Source organism: Carassius carassius, chromosome 20 (genome assembly GCF_963082965.1).
Source record: "Carassius carassius chromosome 20, fCarCar2.1, whole genome shotgun sequence".
Classification (NCBI taxonomy): domain Eukaryota; kingdom Metazoa; phylum Chordata; class Actinopteri; order Cypriniformes; family Cyprinidae; genus Carassius; species Carassius carassius.
This window is the reverse complement of record NC_081774.1, coordinates 22,303,693-22,320,038: the sequence shown is the minus strand read 5'-3', so window position 1 is coordinate 22,320,038 and position 16,346 is coordinate 22,303,693. Positions and strand designations below refer to the sequence as shown.

General features: G+C 35.3%; 1 protein-coding gene across 1 annotated transcript; it reads left to right on the top strand.

Annotated features, from left to right (window-relative positions):
* Positions 1–2,174: 2,174 nt before the first annotated feature.
* On the top strand, positions 2,175–16,260 carry scinlb (scinderin like b). Its single transcript, XM_059502207.1, has 17 exons — positions 2,175–2,305; positions 4,515–4,700; positions 8,386–8,540; positions 8,871–9,032; positions 9,559–9,708; positions 10,198–10,287; positions 10,495–10,627; positions 11,178–11,266; positions 11,583–11,798; positions 12,143–12,276; positions 12,410–12,500; positions 12,853–13,023; positions 13,103–13,277; positions 13,345–13,460; positions 13,549–13,626; positions 14,797–14,857; positions 15,499–16,260. The coding sequence occupies exons 2-17, from the start codon at positions 4,520–4,522 to the stop codon at positions 15,657–15,659; spliced, it is 2,163 nt and encodes a 720-aa protein (XP_059358190.1). The 5' UTR covers positions 2,175–2,305; positions 4,515–4,519; the 3' UTR covers positions 15,660–16,260.
* The last annotated feature ends 86 nt before the right edge of the window (positions 16,261–16,346 follow it).

Here is a 16,346-nt window from a genome sequence, read left to right as displayed (position 1 = left end):
TAGCATACTTTTTTTAAACTGTACCTGCAGATAATTTAATAAAGAAATTAAAGGCCACCTAAGTGTACAAGCTCAAGACTTGCTTTAAAGAAATGCAGTAGTTTACGGATAACTGTTAAGTCTATGAAAACATTTGCAGATGGCTAGACTAGAGTATGCTGATTGAAGTTTAGATGATTGTCCGACGTAGCGCCAAGGTATTTGAAATGCTCCACCTTTTCAACCATCTCTCTGTTAATGAAAATATTGTAAGGGTGGATGTGTACATACTAAAGCATATGTAAGCTACTTGATTATAATTTAACTGTAGAGTGTTATTCAGTATTATGTTTAAAGGTGTTTTTAAAGATGTGATCTGATATTTTTACAGTATATCAGAAAACGAATGTAGAAAAGTTTACTTTGTACACCACGTTTTAACATCTTGTACACTTCCTCCTTTTCCTTTTTTTTATTAATTTTTTTTACACAGACCTTACAATATCTGTAACAAGTACAACGGAATTATTACGCTCTCTCTATCTTCTTGCTGGAGCATTTGCAATAACTACTAGGCAAAAGCCTGACCATCTCATGGGCTTGCATTTTGGAAATCTCCTCTCTGCAGCCTTTTGCTCTTTGTTAATTTGACCTTTACAATGGAGAAGTCTCCAATGGCAACTATGGCAACAGTTTCCACAAGACCATAAAGGTCTCTAGTGATTCCCTCTCATTATTTGATTATTGACATTGCCACAGCCCCTTTATCTTAAATGCATACTTTTGTCACCCACCTTTTGGGGCAGATGTCCACAGCTGCTGCTTTCATAGGCTGAGGAGTCACAGTTATTCCAGCACTGCAGAGGAGTTTAATTCCGGAAATCAGAGAGCTTTGTGGCTCACCATCTGTCCGTTGATTATTTAACTTGATAGTTCGGCTTTAACATAAGCTCTCCATCAGCTCTCCTTGCAGAGAGTTTAAAGTCAGGATTATAATCTGGTAAATATTACAAAATGATTATAAGAAGAAAAAAATTTTCATTTAATGCATTTAACAGTAAAGCTCTCACATTATATCTCAATCTTTAATGGTCAGCTTGTCAGTTCCCATCTTTGACCAACGTTTTTGTGTTCAAGGGCCATTAAAAACCGTTCTGTTGAGTATTGTAGATGCCCATTTTACTTCAGGAAGTAAGAAATATGAGACTGTAAATGTCTTCGAGTTTGAAATCAATGAACAATAAAACCCTTTTAAAATGTATAAAATACAATAATATCCGCATGTAATTTAATATACAGCTGTTCTCTGAGAGTTTTATCCAATCTCATTTTAAATGGCCTTTCATGTGGGTTAATTGCAAGCTCATGTTAGTGGGGGAGATGTTTTAAGTTTCAAGCCTATCCACCATTTCTGTGGTATAGGCAACCCACAAAAGCAGCATCTGATTCTTATTTTACATTATATTATTTTTGTCTGTCATTTTGCAGTGCCTTGTCTAGTTTTCTCATGCTGTGCTTCCTGTATCAGAAGCTGAAATGTGTTCAAGTTTGCCAACAATGTTTGTGTAAACTGACAAAATTTGTCATTTAAGTTCCTCTTGTACTGTGTGGTCATCTCTTTACTGTTGCTACATGATTATGCAAACATGTGTAACACTGCTCTGTTAGTATAGCTTGAGTTTTATGAAATTAGCGGTCTGTTGTTTGAAAGTTGGAGTTTTTTATTTTATTATATATATTTTTTTTATAATGTATTAGAACGGTTTATAAATAACGGGAATTCATGACAAACAAGAATGTTGTTTACTTACTGAACATTCGGAGAAACTTTTGGCTGAAATAAAACATTTAATATTGTGTATAATTTATGTTTGTTGCAAATGGGGGGGGGGGGGGGGGCCCTTGGAAAGCTGTTTCATTTAATGGCAGTGATGAATAAAATACTACAATAAAATTACAGTTACACTTTATGCCATTGGAATCTACAAAACACAAGCATTTAGAATCACATATTAAGCCAAAGATGCAAAAGTTGTCTCAAAACCGAGATGTTTGTTTGTTTGTTTATTAGGATTAATCAATTTAATCTTCTATTATTAGTATTTATTGAATTATTCTTTGACCTCACATACGCCCAAAAATGTTGTATAGGTAGTCGGCTGACATGAGACTTTGAGACATAACTGTATTTGAAAGATCACCGTGCGTTCACACGCCCCTGTTCTGCAGACACTCCCTCCAGTTAAATCGCGGATTCTGTAAAGAAAGACTACAATACAACGCTTTTTCTCGTGCACTGACAGCTTTCTGCATCTGCCACAATCTCGTAAGTTGGTTTCGATATTCTAATTTTACGCCTTTTGAAATCCACTGGCTGCATAAGGAAAACTAAACGAATGGAGTGTTCTTTACTTTCCTCAAGTAATAATAAATACTAACATATAAATGTTACTCTGCTCATATGGTAACGCAGAGTTTGCAAAATATTTGTTATCCGGGTGTGAAAGTGGTTTAATGCACGCCACGTTTCCACTATCATAAGACAAAGTCCAACTTTGCTTTCCGTACGTAAGTGATTTATTTATGCTCAGAAAAGTGACAGGCTTTGAATACTAGAGCGAAGGAAGGACATTAAAAACAAAATATTCGTATGACTTTGGAGTTATGTAAAATCTGAAATGCATGTAATTGTTACTTTTATGCACATATAGCTATACAGTGCGTTTGATCGTTTTTGGTTATAGGAACAATGTTGACTGCTATATAGACTTTTATGTTATATATATATATATATATATATATATATATATATATATATATATATATATATATATATATATATATATATATATAATGCTATAATATTATTTATAATGTTCTTTAATAAATACTTTTTGTGTAAATGTAAAGTCTCTTGAGCACCAAATCAGCATATCTGAATAATTTCTGAAGGATCAGGAATATATATAAGCATCTGCATTACATCAGAGCAGCAGAGCCTCTTTGACTGTTATTTGATAACTGAAATAGGTTGAACTAATAATGTAATGACATGGTCTAATCTGCTGCAGGAAATATATAAACGTATCCATTTGCATGGATTGTGGTTTTTGTGCTTCAAGCCATGTCCTATATGTATAATATTTCAAACGGAATGTTATATATCAATATCTCATTCCATCCTGATGGTCTGACGGTAGCTGCTTGCATCTCAGCTTGTCTAACAGACATTTCTTGCTGGATGATGGACCATCACCTTCAAATCATCCTTGCCAAGACAGAACTCCTTGTGGTTCCAGCTAACCCATTGTTTCATCACAATTTTTATGACTGTTATTATGGATGATCAGCTAACTTTCTCAAACCACATTGCTAAAACTGTCCTTCAGATTTGCTTTATTCAGCATTAAGATGATCAGGCCCTTTCTTACAGAACATGCAACACAACTGTCCAGGCTGGACTATTGCAGTGCTCTCTTGGCAGGTCTTCCAGATAGTTCTATCAAACCTTTACAATTAATCCAGAATGTGGCAGCAAGATTAATTTTTTTAATGAGCCGAAAAGAATACACATTAAACCAATGGTTATCAATTTTCACAGGCTACCAATAGCTTCTCGCATAAAATTCAAGGCATTGATGTTTGCCTTCAAAACTACCACTGGCTCCGCACCCCTTTACCTAATTTCATTACTTCCGACTTATGTTCCCTCTAGAAGCTTGCATTCTGCAAGTTAATGTCGCTTGATTGTGCCACCCCAAAGAAACACAGTCACTTTTACGAATTTTTTAATTAAATGTTCCCTCCTGGTGGAATGACCTCCCCAACTCAATCCGAGCAGATGAGTCCTTAGCCATCTTCAAGAATCGGCTTAAAACACATTTGGATAAAAGCATCTGCCAAATGACTAAATGTAAATGTAATGTAAATGGAGAATGACAACAAATGAAAACCTGTAAGTATCAGCTGCAATGGCATGGGGGCTTTTTACTAGCACAAAAATTGCTTAACGTTAACATGACTGATGAATGCAGAATGTATCCTATACTGATTACTATATAAAAAGCATAAGACCATGTTAAATGTTTAGATTAGTTTCTGAGGTAGCGTGTAAGCCAAGATCATGTGTTTCTCTTTCTTATCAGCTGTGTTGTAGTCAACACCATGATGACTAAGATCCTCTTTTCTAAGGCTCAAAATCTTATCTATCCTGTCACAGAGGTGTGATGAGTGGTGCTTTGTATTTCCATCTGAGTGTTTGCATGTGAGTAAATGGTGCAGATAGTCCCCATGCTGTGCCAGACTATGTGTTTCATTGGAGCCAGTGATTCAGAATCACAGATATCCGAAGATTCAGACTTTATATGGTTCTTAGGAAATAACCAAGAGCATTCTCAGAGGAACAGAAACTTTTTATTTCTCTAAATCATATTTCTCTTCTCTATTGCTTTCACACTATTCTCTTGTTCTCAGACGTTCTATGACGTAATACCCTGTAAAGACACCAAAACCTTTTATCTTCTGCACCCCCTCAGTCACTATGGTGTCCCATAAGGAGTTTGAGACTGCAGGGAAAGCTCCTGGTCTGCAGATATGGCGCATTGAGAATATGGACCTGAAGCCAGTGCCTAAGAATCTCTATGGCAACTTCTATACGGGTGATGCTTACCTTCTGATGTACACCACCACCGCACCCTCGTACTATATACACATGTGGATGGGTAAGTGAATAGATTAGAAGACTTTTACCTATGCCAGTACAATTATATGAATTTAACCTTTCACACATGGTGAGCCAAATTTGTTTAACGTTTGCTTTATTTAGATGAGGAAGGATGTGGCTTTTCTGTTCTTTTCAGTTTTGTGTCATTTCATTTTTAAAGCTACTCTTCTCATAAGGTTGTTTTATTTAGCTCTTGAGAAATGTATGTTGTGAAATCTGCCATAAACCTAAAAGGAAATGCATTTAAAACTTTACTGTGGTGCACTGAACAACAGTTCGTCACCATTTCAAAACTGGTTCAAGTTGGTCAACTGAATTTGCCGCGCTGACCTGACCTGAGTGTACATCACTACATTGATGATAGACATTAGATATTTTTTTCCACCAAATTTTTCTTTAGAAATTTACTAGTACATGTACACCAATGACTTTCTTTATCAATGAGTTTTTGAATCACTCATTTAAATGATTCATTTAAAAAACATTGATTCATTCAGGAACAAAGCAAGTAAACGGCTGTCTTCCAAATCACATACGTCTCTAAGTTACGTACTTCTTTTGAGCCTTTAAAAAGTATGTTTTTACTTTTATTCATAGCTACTATACACTATGTGTTTTGTGTAGTAATCCAGACATACTACATTCAGTATGTCATTGTCATGTGACCTGGGCGTAGATTACGCGGGGGATGTGTCCTCCCCACTTTTAATATAACGGGAATTCGTCCCCCGCACTTTTTCGCTTAGAGGTTTTCAAGAGCTGGTGTGAATAAATATAGATTTATACTCAAAGAGACAGGACAGTCTGCGCATGATCTGGTGTTTTATTAGGACCCAGAAGGCGAGATGAACATCACGGAGCGCTAAACTCTCCTGCAGTGTGTGTTTCATTCATACTCGAAGCCAGAGGGCGCTCTCGCGCAGAAACTCCTGATTTTTGACAACGGTGTCCAGCTATTGCTGTATGAAAACAGTTATTTTCACAGAAAAACAGACACTTTTGGAAACACGAACACATTAAACATACGATTGCGACAATATGGGGTTTCAAGTCATCTCCAGCAGGTGATAAATAAAGTATATGAACAATGCAGTGCTGTTACAGTATAGAAACTATTCTGCCTTATTATGTGATAAAAAAAAGTTATTATTTGTTATTGTCCAGAAGTTATAGATTTCTAAGCCTACACTACCAATCAAAAGTTTTTGAACAGTAAGCTTGTTAATGTTTTTTTTAAAGAAGTCTCTTCTGTTCACCAAGCCTGCATTTATTTGTTCCAAAGTACAGCAAAACAATAAAATAAATTTTGAAATATTTTTACAACCCTATTTAAAATAACTGATTTATATTTGAATATATTTCAAAATGTAATTTATTGAGATTTCAAAGCTGAATTTTTAGCATCATTACTCCATTCACACGATCCTTCAGAAATAATTCTGATATTCTGATTTGCTGCTCAAAATTGCACTTATTATGATAAATTTGAAAACAACCGAGTAGATTTTTTTCAGGTTTCTTTGATGAATAGAAAGTTCAGAAGAACAGCATTTATATGAAATATCAATCTTTTGTAAAATGACGTCTTTATCCTTGCTTTTGATCAATTTAAAGAATCCTTGCTAAATAAAAGTATTAATTTCCATAATTTTTTTTCCAAAAAATAAAAATTATACTGACTCTAAGCTTTTGAATGATATAGTGTATAATGTTGCAAAAGCTTTTTATTTCAAATAAATGCTGATCTTTTGATCCTTCTATTCATCAAGGAATACTGAAAAAAATTACTCATATGTTTTAAATATTGATAATCAGCAAATCAGCAAAATAGAATGATTTCTGAAGGATGAGACACTGAAGAGTAATGATGCTGAAAATACAGCTTGGATCACAGGAATAAATTACATTTTAAAATATATTCAAATAGAAAAGATTTTTTTAAATAGTAAAAATATTTCACAATATTACTGCTTTTGCTGTACTCTGGATCAAATAAATTCAGGCTTGGTGAGCAGAAGAGACTTCTTTAAAAACATTAAAAATCTTACTGTTATAAAACAGTTGACCGGTAGGCTATAGATTACAGAAATTTTATATTGTAATGTTTTATATTATATTGTAATGGCAGCAAAATGGATATATATATATATATATATATATATATATATATATATATATATATATATATATATATATATATATATGTGTGTGTGTGTGTGTGTGTGTGTAATTTCTGTCCCCCTCACTTCTGTAAAGATGGCTACGCCCCGCCTACCAGTGTCAGTTCACATTCACAAATCCTCTGCTGTGGCCTCATTAAGGGATAGTAAAGTGTCCATCAGATGCACACTTCAGAATCTTCCTGGAAATAGTAGGCCATCCAGGGACTTTTTGCTTACTTTACTATAAATGCTTCTCATGAGCTTTCTCACCACCATTAATATAAATAATTCTGAAAGTGCTAATTACTAATGACAGTCCCTACCCCTAAGGAAAGGTTTGTTTGTTTTAGTACAGATGGCATACCTCAGAAGGGTAGTCACTAAAGGTTATTTAGTCAGCTCCAGAGACTATAGCGTGCCTTCACTTGTTCGTGTGGCAGTGCATCTGTTGACTTTCAGCCCACTAAGGTTTATGCTGTCTTTTATTTAATAATAGGAAGATCAGTGAGGTTTTCAGTGAGGTTTTTGTTCCACCCAGTGGTTTAAACGTATTTGTTTTGCTCGCAGACATGCTCCAAACCATAGTAGTTCTAAGACATTTGAATGGAGCTGTAGTGTGAGAAATAAAGGTTTATTTGAGGACACAGAGTGGAAAATCTCATAATGTGCTCCATGTGCCCTCCTTAGGGTTTATATTTGGTTCTTATTTTATTAAAGACAGATCCACTGCTAGTGCTGTTTGGCAAGTAAGGTCAGTTTGAGTGTGTAAGTTGTGGGACATTGTTTTTCACTAACAGCAGCATCTACACTGAAATATGTTTTACTGTCTTTTGTATGCTGCTTTTGTGTAAAAAGTTAGATCTGTCCATAATAAAGAAGCGATGCATTTTTGAGAAACATATAAATTGAATGACTCAGTAAAAGTAAAAAAAATAAAAATAATTTTCCTTGCTCATGGAGTACATGAGAGTCTACACATCATTTTCAAAAAAATATGATATTTATATATTATATTATAATGATATTTTACAACCTAAACCAATATTTACTTGTCAAATAGGAGCCAAAGGATTTGATATTGCAAGAGACTTATTAACCTTACTGACTTAACGGTTGTTTTTGTTAAATACAACTATTAAGCAAATTATTTAACTAAAATAATATAAAATAGAATATAAATATATAAATATAATATATATAATATATAAATATATAAAAACCTTAAAAGACAATAAACTAATTTATTGAATTTATATTAATTAAAGCTTAATATAAAAAATAAAGTTACTGAAACCAAAATGTAATGAAAATAAAAATGATCTAATTTAAAATATAAATAAAAATAGTAAATATATTATACTAAAATAGCACTGTGACACATGAGGATCTACGGGGTTTTAAATAATTAACAAGCAGTGAATCAGTTGATAAACTATTTTATTTTTTGTATTAATATATATATATTAAAAGATAGCACAAACAAGCAACCCTTTTCCTGTGGATCATTTCCCCCTTCTCCAGGGAATGAGTGTTCTCAAGATGAAAGTGGAGCTGCAGCTATCTTCGCCACACAGCTGGATGACTTTCTTGGGGGTGGTCCGGTTCAGTTCCGTGAGGTCCAAAACAATGAGTCGCTCACCTTCCTGGGCTACTTCAAGTCTGGCATCAAGTATAAGGTAAACTCTCCTTTACTTTTTAATGAAAATGACCCTTCTTAGAAGCAGAGTTTATCATTAACTTGCAGTGAGAATGCAAAAGTAGTCTTCCTACTGGGTTGACTTCAATTATGTAGAATCAATTATGCCTCTAAAACATCCATTACTGTTTAGTCATGCCACATTCTTTCCATTATATTCAGCAGTTTGCTTAGCTAAGTAAGTTTACATGGCTCTCTGAAAAGCACTCTGCTGACTGGTTTGCATTTAGATTCGTACTTTTCATTTTGCCACTATCCCAGTATCATTTTATGTAATGGAATGAGTCAACTGTCTTTCCTGACTCATCAGCAAGGTGGGGTAGCATCTGGCTTCCAACATGTGTTGACTAATGAAGTGGATGTGAAGCGACTGCTGCACATCAAGGGCAGGAGGGCCATCAGAGCCACTGAGGTGGAGATGTCCTGGAGAAGCTTCAACAAAGGAGACTGCTTTATCATAGACTTGGGGAAGGTATAGATAACTGAAGCTGCCAATAGAACACATTTGAATATTTTTAAATATTCTAAAATATTTTACTATTATATTTTAAACATACGCTACAGCTCAGTATGATTTATTGTTTTTGAAAGAACTCTTTTACTCACTTAAAATAGTTTTTTTTTTAAATTGTAATAATATTTTACTATATTTTTCCAATTTTAAACAACTTTTTTCTATTTCAATATATTTTAAAATGTAATTTATTTCTGTGATGCCAAGCTTAATTTTGAAAACGGTTGAGCTGTGTAATAGTTTTTTTGTCTTGTGGAAAATAAGTGATTTTTTAAAGATTCTATAATGGAAAAAGAAGTAGCATTTATTATTTGTAACATTATAGGCATATTTAACAGGTAATGCATCCTTACTGAATAAAAGTATTACTTTCTTTACTTCTTTTCTTTTTTTCCCTTAAAATTTAAATCTTACTGACCCCAAACTTTTGAATGGTAGTATACATTTGAGTCATTTTAAAGACACTTTTCCCATTTTCCGTCAGGACATTTATCAGTGGTGTGGCAGTGACTGCAATCGTTTTGAACGTCTGAAGGCCTCCCAGTTGGCCATTGATATTCGGGACAATGAGAGGAACGGCAGGGCCAAGCTGGTCATGGTGGAGGATGGAGCTGAACCAGATGCTCTGACTAAAGTGAGTGAAAGATTTAAGCTCGACTTTTCCTGGAATAATTTCCTCTCAACAACCATCTGAATTACTCAACAATGTGGGTAGACATCAAGTTCACTTATCATTTATTTTTGTATGTTTTCTGGTTAAGCTTTCTGGTTAAAGCTGACACTAAAGGCCTTTTTTTTTAATAAAATAACATACAGTGTTACATTTGCATGGATGCTGAATAACTACACGTTACGGTATGGACACCATCAAACAGGCCTGATGTAAAATTTGGCCCAATGGCTTGCTTGTTTGTGTTCTTGCTCTAGCTTGAGTGTTGTGTTAATGAGAAAGCATCCATCATGCGTTTAATGAGAGGGGATGATTTTTGCGTGCCAAATATTCCGTCTGCTATCAGGTCATTCAGCACAGAGTTCAATGTTTGGTCCACTTGGCATCAGATAAGGGTTTGAAATAAAGCCCTGCTGTTCCCATATGGGCTTTAATCCTGTATTCCTCTCACAGGTTCTTGGGCCCAAAACCAGCATTGCCCCAGCAACTCCTGACGATGAGGAAGTGGACACCTCCAATAAGAAGAAGGCAGCATTGTACATGGTAATAAAGACTATTATCTAAACTTATATTTTAGCCTAGTTCTAAATATTTACCATCTTAAATATTTATGTGGACAGTAACATTGATATTGTCTACATCATTCACACAAGGACAAAACATTGTGTTTATCATTATCTGTATTTCTTAAGCTTTCGACACCTTTATTTATCTATCTTTAATTCATGTGGTTTATCATTGTTATTGTAGATTTCAGATGCCACTGGCTCCATGAAAACATCTGTCGTGGCCCAGACTAGCCCGTTCAAGCAGGAGATGCTCTCCCTAGATGAGTGCTATATCCTGGACAATGGAGTTGATAAGAATGTGTTTGTCTGGAAAGGTGTGTCTCAATGTGCATGAGTTGATAACTTTAAAATCAACATTTAAAAAAATGCATCCTATTTTCTTTCCTGCTTTATTGTGCATAGTTCGTTGGTGCACATGATATTTCGAAGAACTCGACTTCACTTTTCGGGCTGATGTAATCTAGACCATGCAGGCTATTAAAGGGACAGTCAAGTCAAAATTCAAATAGTGTCATCATTTACTCACCATCATGTCATTCCAAACCTGCATGACTTGCTTTCTTTTGTGGAATACAAAAAAAGTTTGGAAGAAGGTTGGTAACCAAACCAAAGAATGTTTCTTGTCCAAAAATTTTTTTTCTTAAATTAATATTATTCAAAAGGCAGTTTCATCTGCCTTATATCTGTTTTTACATCTCTTATATAGTATTACAGAGATGTCAGACTGATACAGTCTTTGAGGTTTCATAGCGCTGACATACAGCACAGCATGACTAGGGTCCCTTTGTTTAATGCACCACATATTTTTCATAAAAATGAAAGAGAATAATTTAGCCTATGCCTCTGTCTTCCCTTTGCCAACAGGACCAAATGCAAATACATCTGAACGCAAAGAGGCTATGAAGACAGCAGAGAAGTTCATTAAAGAGAAGAATTACTCTAGTAAAACACAGGTACATACATAATGATTATAATAAACATAATATACACAAAATATTGACAATCAAAGAACTGGATCCAGTGCTTATCAGTTTATTCTTGTGATTGAGTTTTCATTGCTGTTTAAATGTTCTGGTTTGTAGAAATCTACATTTAGAAGCGATGTAAACAATTACTGAAAAGCTTTATATATTTATTCATACTGATTTCATACAATATATTACATAAAATATTACTGAAAATATGTTTTCTACATTCTTCATGGTTTGTATATATGAACAACTAATGGCACATTTACTGATACTGTACCTTCAATACTTGATGCTGTAGATCCAAGTGCTGCCTGCAGGGGGCGAGACCACCCTGTTTAAGCAGTTCTTCTCTAACTGGAAGGACAAGGACCAAACCACTGGTCCTACCAAGGCCTACACCATAGGAAAAATAGCCCATGTGGAACAGATTCCTTTTGATGCCTCCAGCCTCCATAATAACAAGGCCATGGCAGCCCAGCACAACATGGTTGATGATGGTTCTGGAAAAGTCCAGGTAAATTAAATTTTGGTCATCACAAAAATCTATAAAAAAAATAAAATAAATAAAGAAAAAAACTTTTTCACAGTGACATTGAGGATAGAAAGTTTTACTTTTTTTAATAATAAAGGTTTTCGGTGCATTAGTTTTGATCAAGTATACTTGATACTTTTATATATAAATATATTATAAATATAGATATATTTTATATATATGTATATATATTAAAGCCACTGTATAAATGATGTTGCAAATCCAGTGCTTGCTTGCATTCATTGCTTATATGTATAAAGGGGAGATCAAGTAAGGAAATGTTTTATAATAAGTCTGTCATTAACACAATTTTTTGTCTAAATCAGATTTGGCGTGTGGAGGGAGGGGAGCGTGTCCCAGTGGATCCCTCTACTTATGGCCAGTTCTTTGGGGGAGACTGTTACCTGATCCTCTACAGTTACAAACAGGGAAGTAGGGAGCAGCATATCATCTACACCTGGTCAGTCCACATGTGTTTAGAGTGGTTTATAATAAATTATATATGTTGTTTATTTCATATGAACAATTGTATTGAACAATTATTTCATATGAACAATTGTCTCATTGTATTGCATGCACATGATGTTTTATAGGCAGGGCCTGAAGAGCACTCAGGATGAGCTGGCAGCTTCTGCCTTCCTTACAGTCCAGCTGGATGACTCCATGGGAGGAGCTCCAGTCCAGGTGAGAATTATTTTTGAAAAATGCTGTTTGAAAAGAGCATACAATAATGTTGTTAGTATGCTGTTTACTGACGAACTTATAGGGTATAGGTTTGGGTTGTACATTTTGCATTTTGTGTGAATTATTGCATGTTTACATGCCACTTGTGTTGGGCAAGCCTATAAAATCCAAGAAGTCCAAGAAAGCCAAAATGAGCTGTATTTCTGATGGTAACCACCAGGGTGTGATCTTGATCAAAAGAGCCATTAAATTAACCTAGTTGGTCAGTTATGGTTTTTATAAATTTTATTCACATGTACCATATCATTAAAAAACATGAGAAAATTTTTGTCCACCTCAATAATTTGCTTAGGTGCGAGTGACACAGGGTCAAGAACCTCCCCATCTGATGAGTCTGTTCAAGGGCAAACCTATGATCATCCATACTGGAGGCACATCCCGCAAGGACGGCCAGAGCAAGACAGGCAACACGCGCCTCTTCCACATCCGACAGAGCTCCTCTAGAGCCACACGCGCTGTCGAGGTCAGTCACAGTATGAATACTCTCGCACATACAGTATAGTGTAATGTTTCTCATGAATCACCTATAACTTCCATTGTAGGTTGAACCATCTGCATCCAACTTAAACACCAATGACGTATTTGTGCTGAAGTCGTCAGATTGTGTGTTTGTGTGGAAAGGCGCAGGTGCCAGTGATGAAGAAATAGTTGCTGCGAAGTATGTTGTAAGTGTGCTGGGAGGGAAATCCACTGATGTGGCCGAGGGTAAAGAACCAGGTGAGTGTCTGCCATGTTTTTTATGATATATTATATGAACTTCTTTCTTACATAGCTCTCTCCTCAGCTGGATTCTGGTCGCCTCTGGGCGGGAAGAAGGAGTATCAGACATCTTCAGCTCTACGAAATATGGTCAAACCACCACGTCTGTTCGGCTGCTCCAATAAGACAGGCCGGCTAATGGTGAGTGAGAGTCACAGAAACACACAGGCAGGCTGGAGGACAGCTGCGGTTTGTAAATCTGGATCTGATGTCTTGTTCTTCTTCTCAGGTTGAGGAAGTTCCTGGAGACTTCACTCAGTCAGACTTGGCTACTGATGATGTCATGTTGCTTGACACCTGGGATCAGGTGAGTTGATGCCCAGTATGTATTCCACATGAATGTAGCTCAGGCCAGTGGTTCTCAACCAAGTGGTCTCAGCAAACTTCTAATGGAGCTTCAAGATGACTAATTTGTTTCCCAGATAAAACATGTTCCCTCATTTTTATTTAGTTATTTACTATATATAAATTATATAATAAATGTGAATGTTTTTAGATCTGGGAACTTCATGGAAAATAATAAAATTTTGCAATGCACACTAAAAAGAAAAATACACTTTTATAAGAAGAAATTGTCATATCTGTAAGTAAAAAATATTTGTTAAAAGCCTTATCCCATAAACACCTGTAGAAAAGTGGACATTAACACATATAATTTTAATCTAATATTATAATTATTGTATTAATTTATTTTACTATATTAATAAAGTTTGTTAAAAGGTTTAAAAACATCAGCTTCCTCATTACAGCAAAGTACAAAAAATATTTTGTCTTAGATGATGAGGGGCCATGGAATTAAAAAGGTTGAGAACCACTGGACTGTAGCTATGTCCCAATTCAGGGGTTGCATTCTTAGAAGGACACAAAGGCTACACCTTTAAGGTCTGTGAAGGTCAAACCATCTATTGTTAAATGGGACAGTCTAGCCCACGGAGGACTGCTGTGACAGCTTCAGCTGAAGAGTGGCGGTGACTAATGTACTAGAATTTTATTCAACTGTCTGAAAACATACAGGGTAATCTGAAATTTTTCTCTCAAAAAATCCAAACATTACTGGTCTCACAGCAAAAAAGGTCCCCGGTTTGAGCGCCGACAAGGCTCCCTGTTTCTGTGTGGGTCTATGCCGGGTGCTCCGGTTTCCTACCATAGCCCAAAGACATATAGGTTAGGTAAATTGAACATTTCTAAATTGTCCCCAGACGTGTGTGTAAAGACAAGACTTGTGTATGGATCAACTTGTGTATGGATTAACTGGTTCTTGCCGTAAATATAGTGTTGATGCTGGATTGACGCTAAGAAAGAAATAAACAAACAAACAAAACACTGGCATGCAATAAATCTTGTTAGCCTGATAGTAATGCATTTGGTCTTGAAAAGCAGCCGTTGACAGATGCAGCCTCTAAATTAGGACACAGAGGGTATCAGACATGTATATAGTTAATGGGCTGTAATGATGAAGAACTGCCGCTCTTTCTAGATCTTCCTTTGGATTGGTAAAGAAGCCAATGAGGTTGAAAAAACCGAGTCACCAAAAATAGGTAAGTGACATGTTTACTAAATCATAGTTTCATGATAAAACATTGAATTTTAAGTTTTTGAACAGGATTCTGGTAAACACAAGCTTAAGATATTCTTCCATTTTTTTCTATGTCAGTAATATCCCACTCCCAAGGATTTTTAAAGCTTTTATTTTCATGAAACAAATGGTTAAATGGGACAAGAGGAGGTTGTCAGCGACCTTAAACTTCACCACGCCCAACAAATCAACTTCTCTTCTCAGTAGTCTGCTTTTATAGCCTCGTTTCACACTCTTGCAAACTATTCTAACTCAGACTTTCTAAGTTATAGTTGTTAAATAAAAGAGTTGTTAGAAGCTTAATGGTAGTGACATTTAAGTGAGTCAAAGTTCGTTTATGTCTTAACTTAAGCTTTTTACTTCTGGCAATTGTATTTAGGATTCAAAACTCATACAATTTGTTGATGAGGAAAATGTGTAAGAATCACAGAGCTTTTGTGAATCACGGAGCTTATTCTCTGCAATAATCCAAAAGCAAGTGGAAAAATCTTTGTTGAGGCAAACAGAATGATGCTAACTTACAAGTTGACCTACAAAAATATGTAATTCCTATAGCACTCTATATTCTGTATACTCTGTAACTGAGTATGTTCTTTTTTCTAGCTAAGGACTATGTGGACACTGATCCTTCTGGACGTCATGGACTGCCCATCACAACCATAAAGCAGGGGGCTGAGCCCCCGACCTTCACAGGCTGGTTCCAGGCTTGGGACCCACATATGTGGGACTCTGACCCTCTGGAGAGAATCCAAGCTAGCTTTTAAACCCATAACTGTTCCCTCTTTTTATACAAGCACTTGCTCCTGTGCAATAAATTGCAAATTTCCAAGGTTTTACACAATCTAAAGATTGGTGAAATGCCCATCTTGCTTTAAAGTCCACACTGTAATTTTTTTTTTTTGTTAACATTATGTTGGCCATTATGCGGTTGGTCTTGGACTTGTAACTAGTTTGTAGTTACAGATGCCATTGTAGAAATAATTCATATATTCAGTAAGCAAACGAATCAAATTATAGGTGAATTACTGAAATGAAAAGTCAACGTAGAATTTGGCTGGTCATGCGATCTTACACGTCTGCCCTCATCAGGCAATGTAAAATAAAATGGCTTATTTAGTACTACTGCTTTTTAAAGTCTCATTTAAGATAATTTTAACCATCACCAAAAGTACTGTTTTAATTAGGAAAATTGCCATCGTTAAAACTGTTAAAATCTACCAAAATCATTAGCACTCATAATAGTATGAGGTATGATGCATAAGGTATGTTACCCTGTTAACATTGTTATTTTGACAAGTGTTTTGGCTAATTATTTCTGTCATTATGGCTTCCATACTTATTAATAAAATATGTGGCAACCTTCAAGCCTATTGTTTTTACACACAAGCCATTGATATATGCTCAGCTTTGTGGTTTCCACAAAAATATTAAGCAGCACAATGTTAATAATA

Coding starts and splice junctions, on each gene's coding strand:
- scinlb (XM_059502207.1), top strand. CDS start 4,520: ATGGTGTCCCATAAGGAGTTTGAGACTGCAGGGAAAGCTCCTGGTCTG. Junction 13,024..13,102: donor GAGCCACACGCGCTGTCGAG/GTCAGTCACAGT, acceptor CTTCCATTGTAG/GTTGAACCATCTGCATCCAA. Junction 13,461..13,548: donor ATAAGACAGGCCGGCTAATG/GTGAGTGAGAGT, acceptor TCTTCTTCTCAG/GTTGAGGAAGTTCCTGGAGA.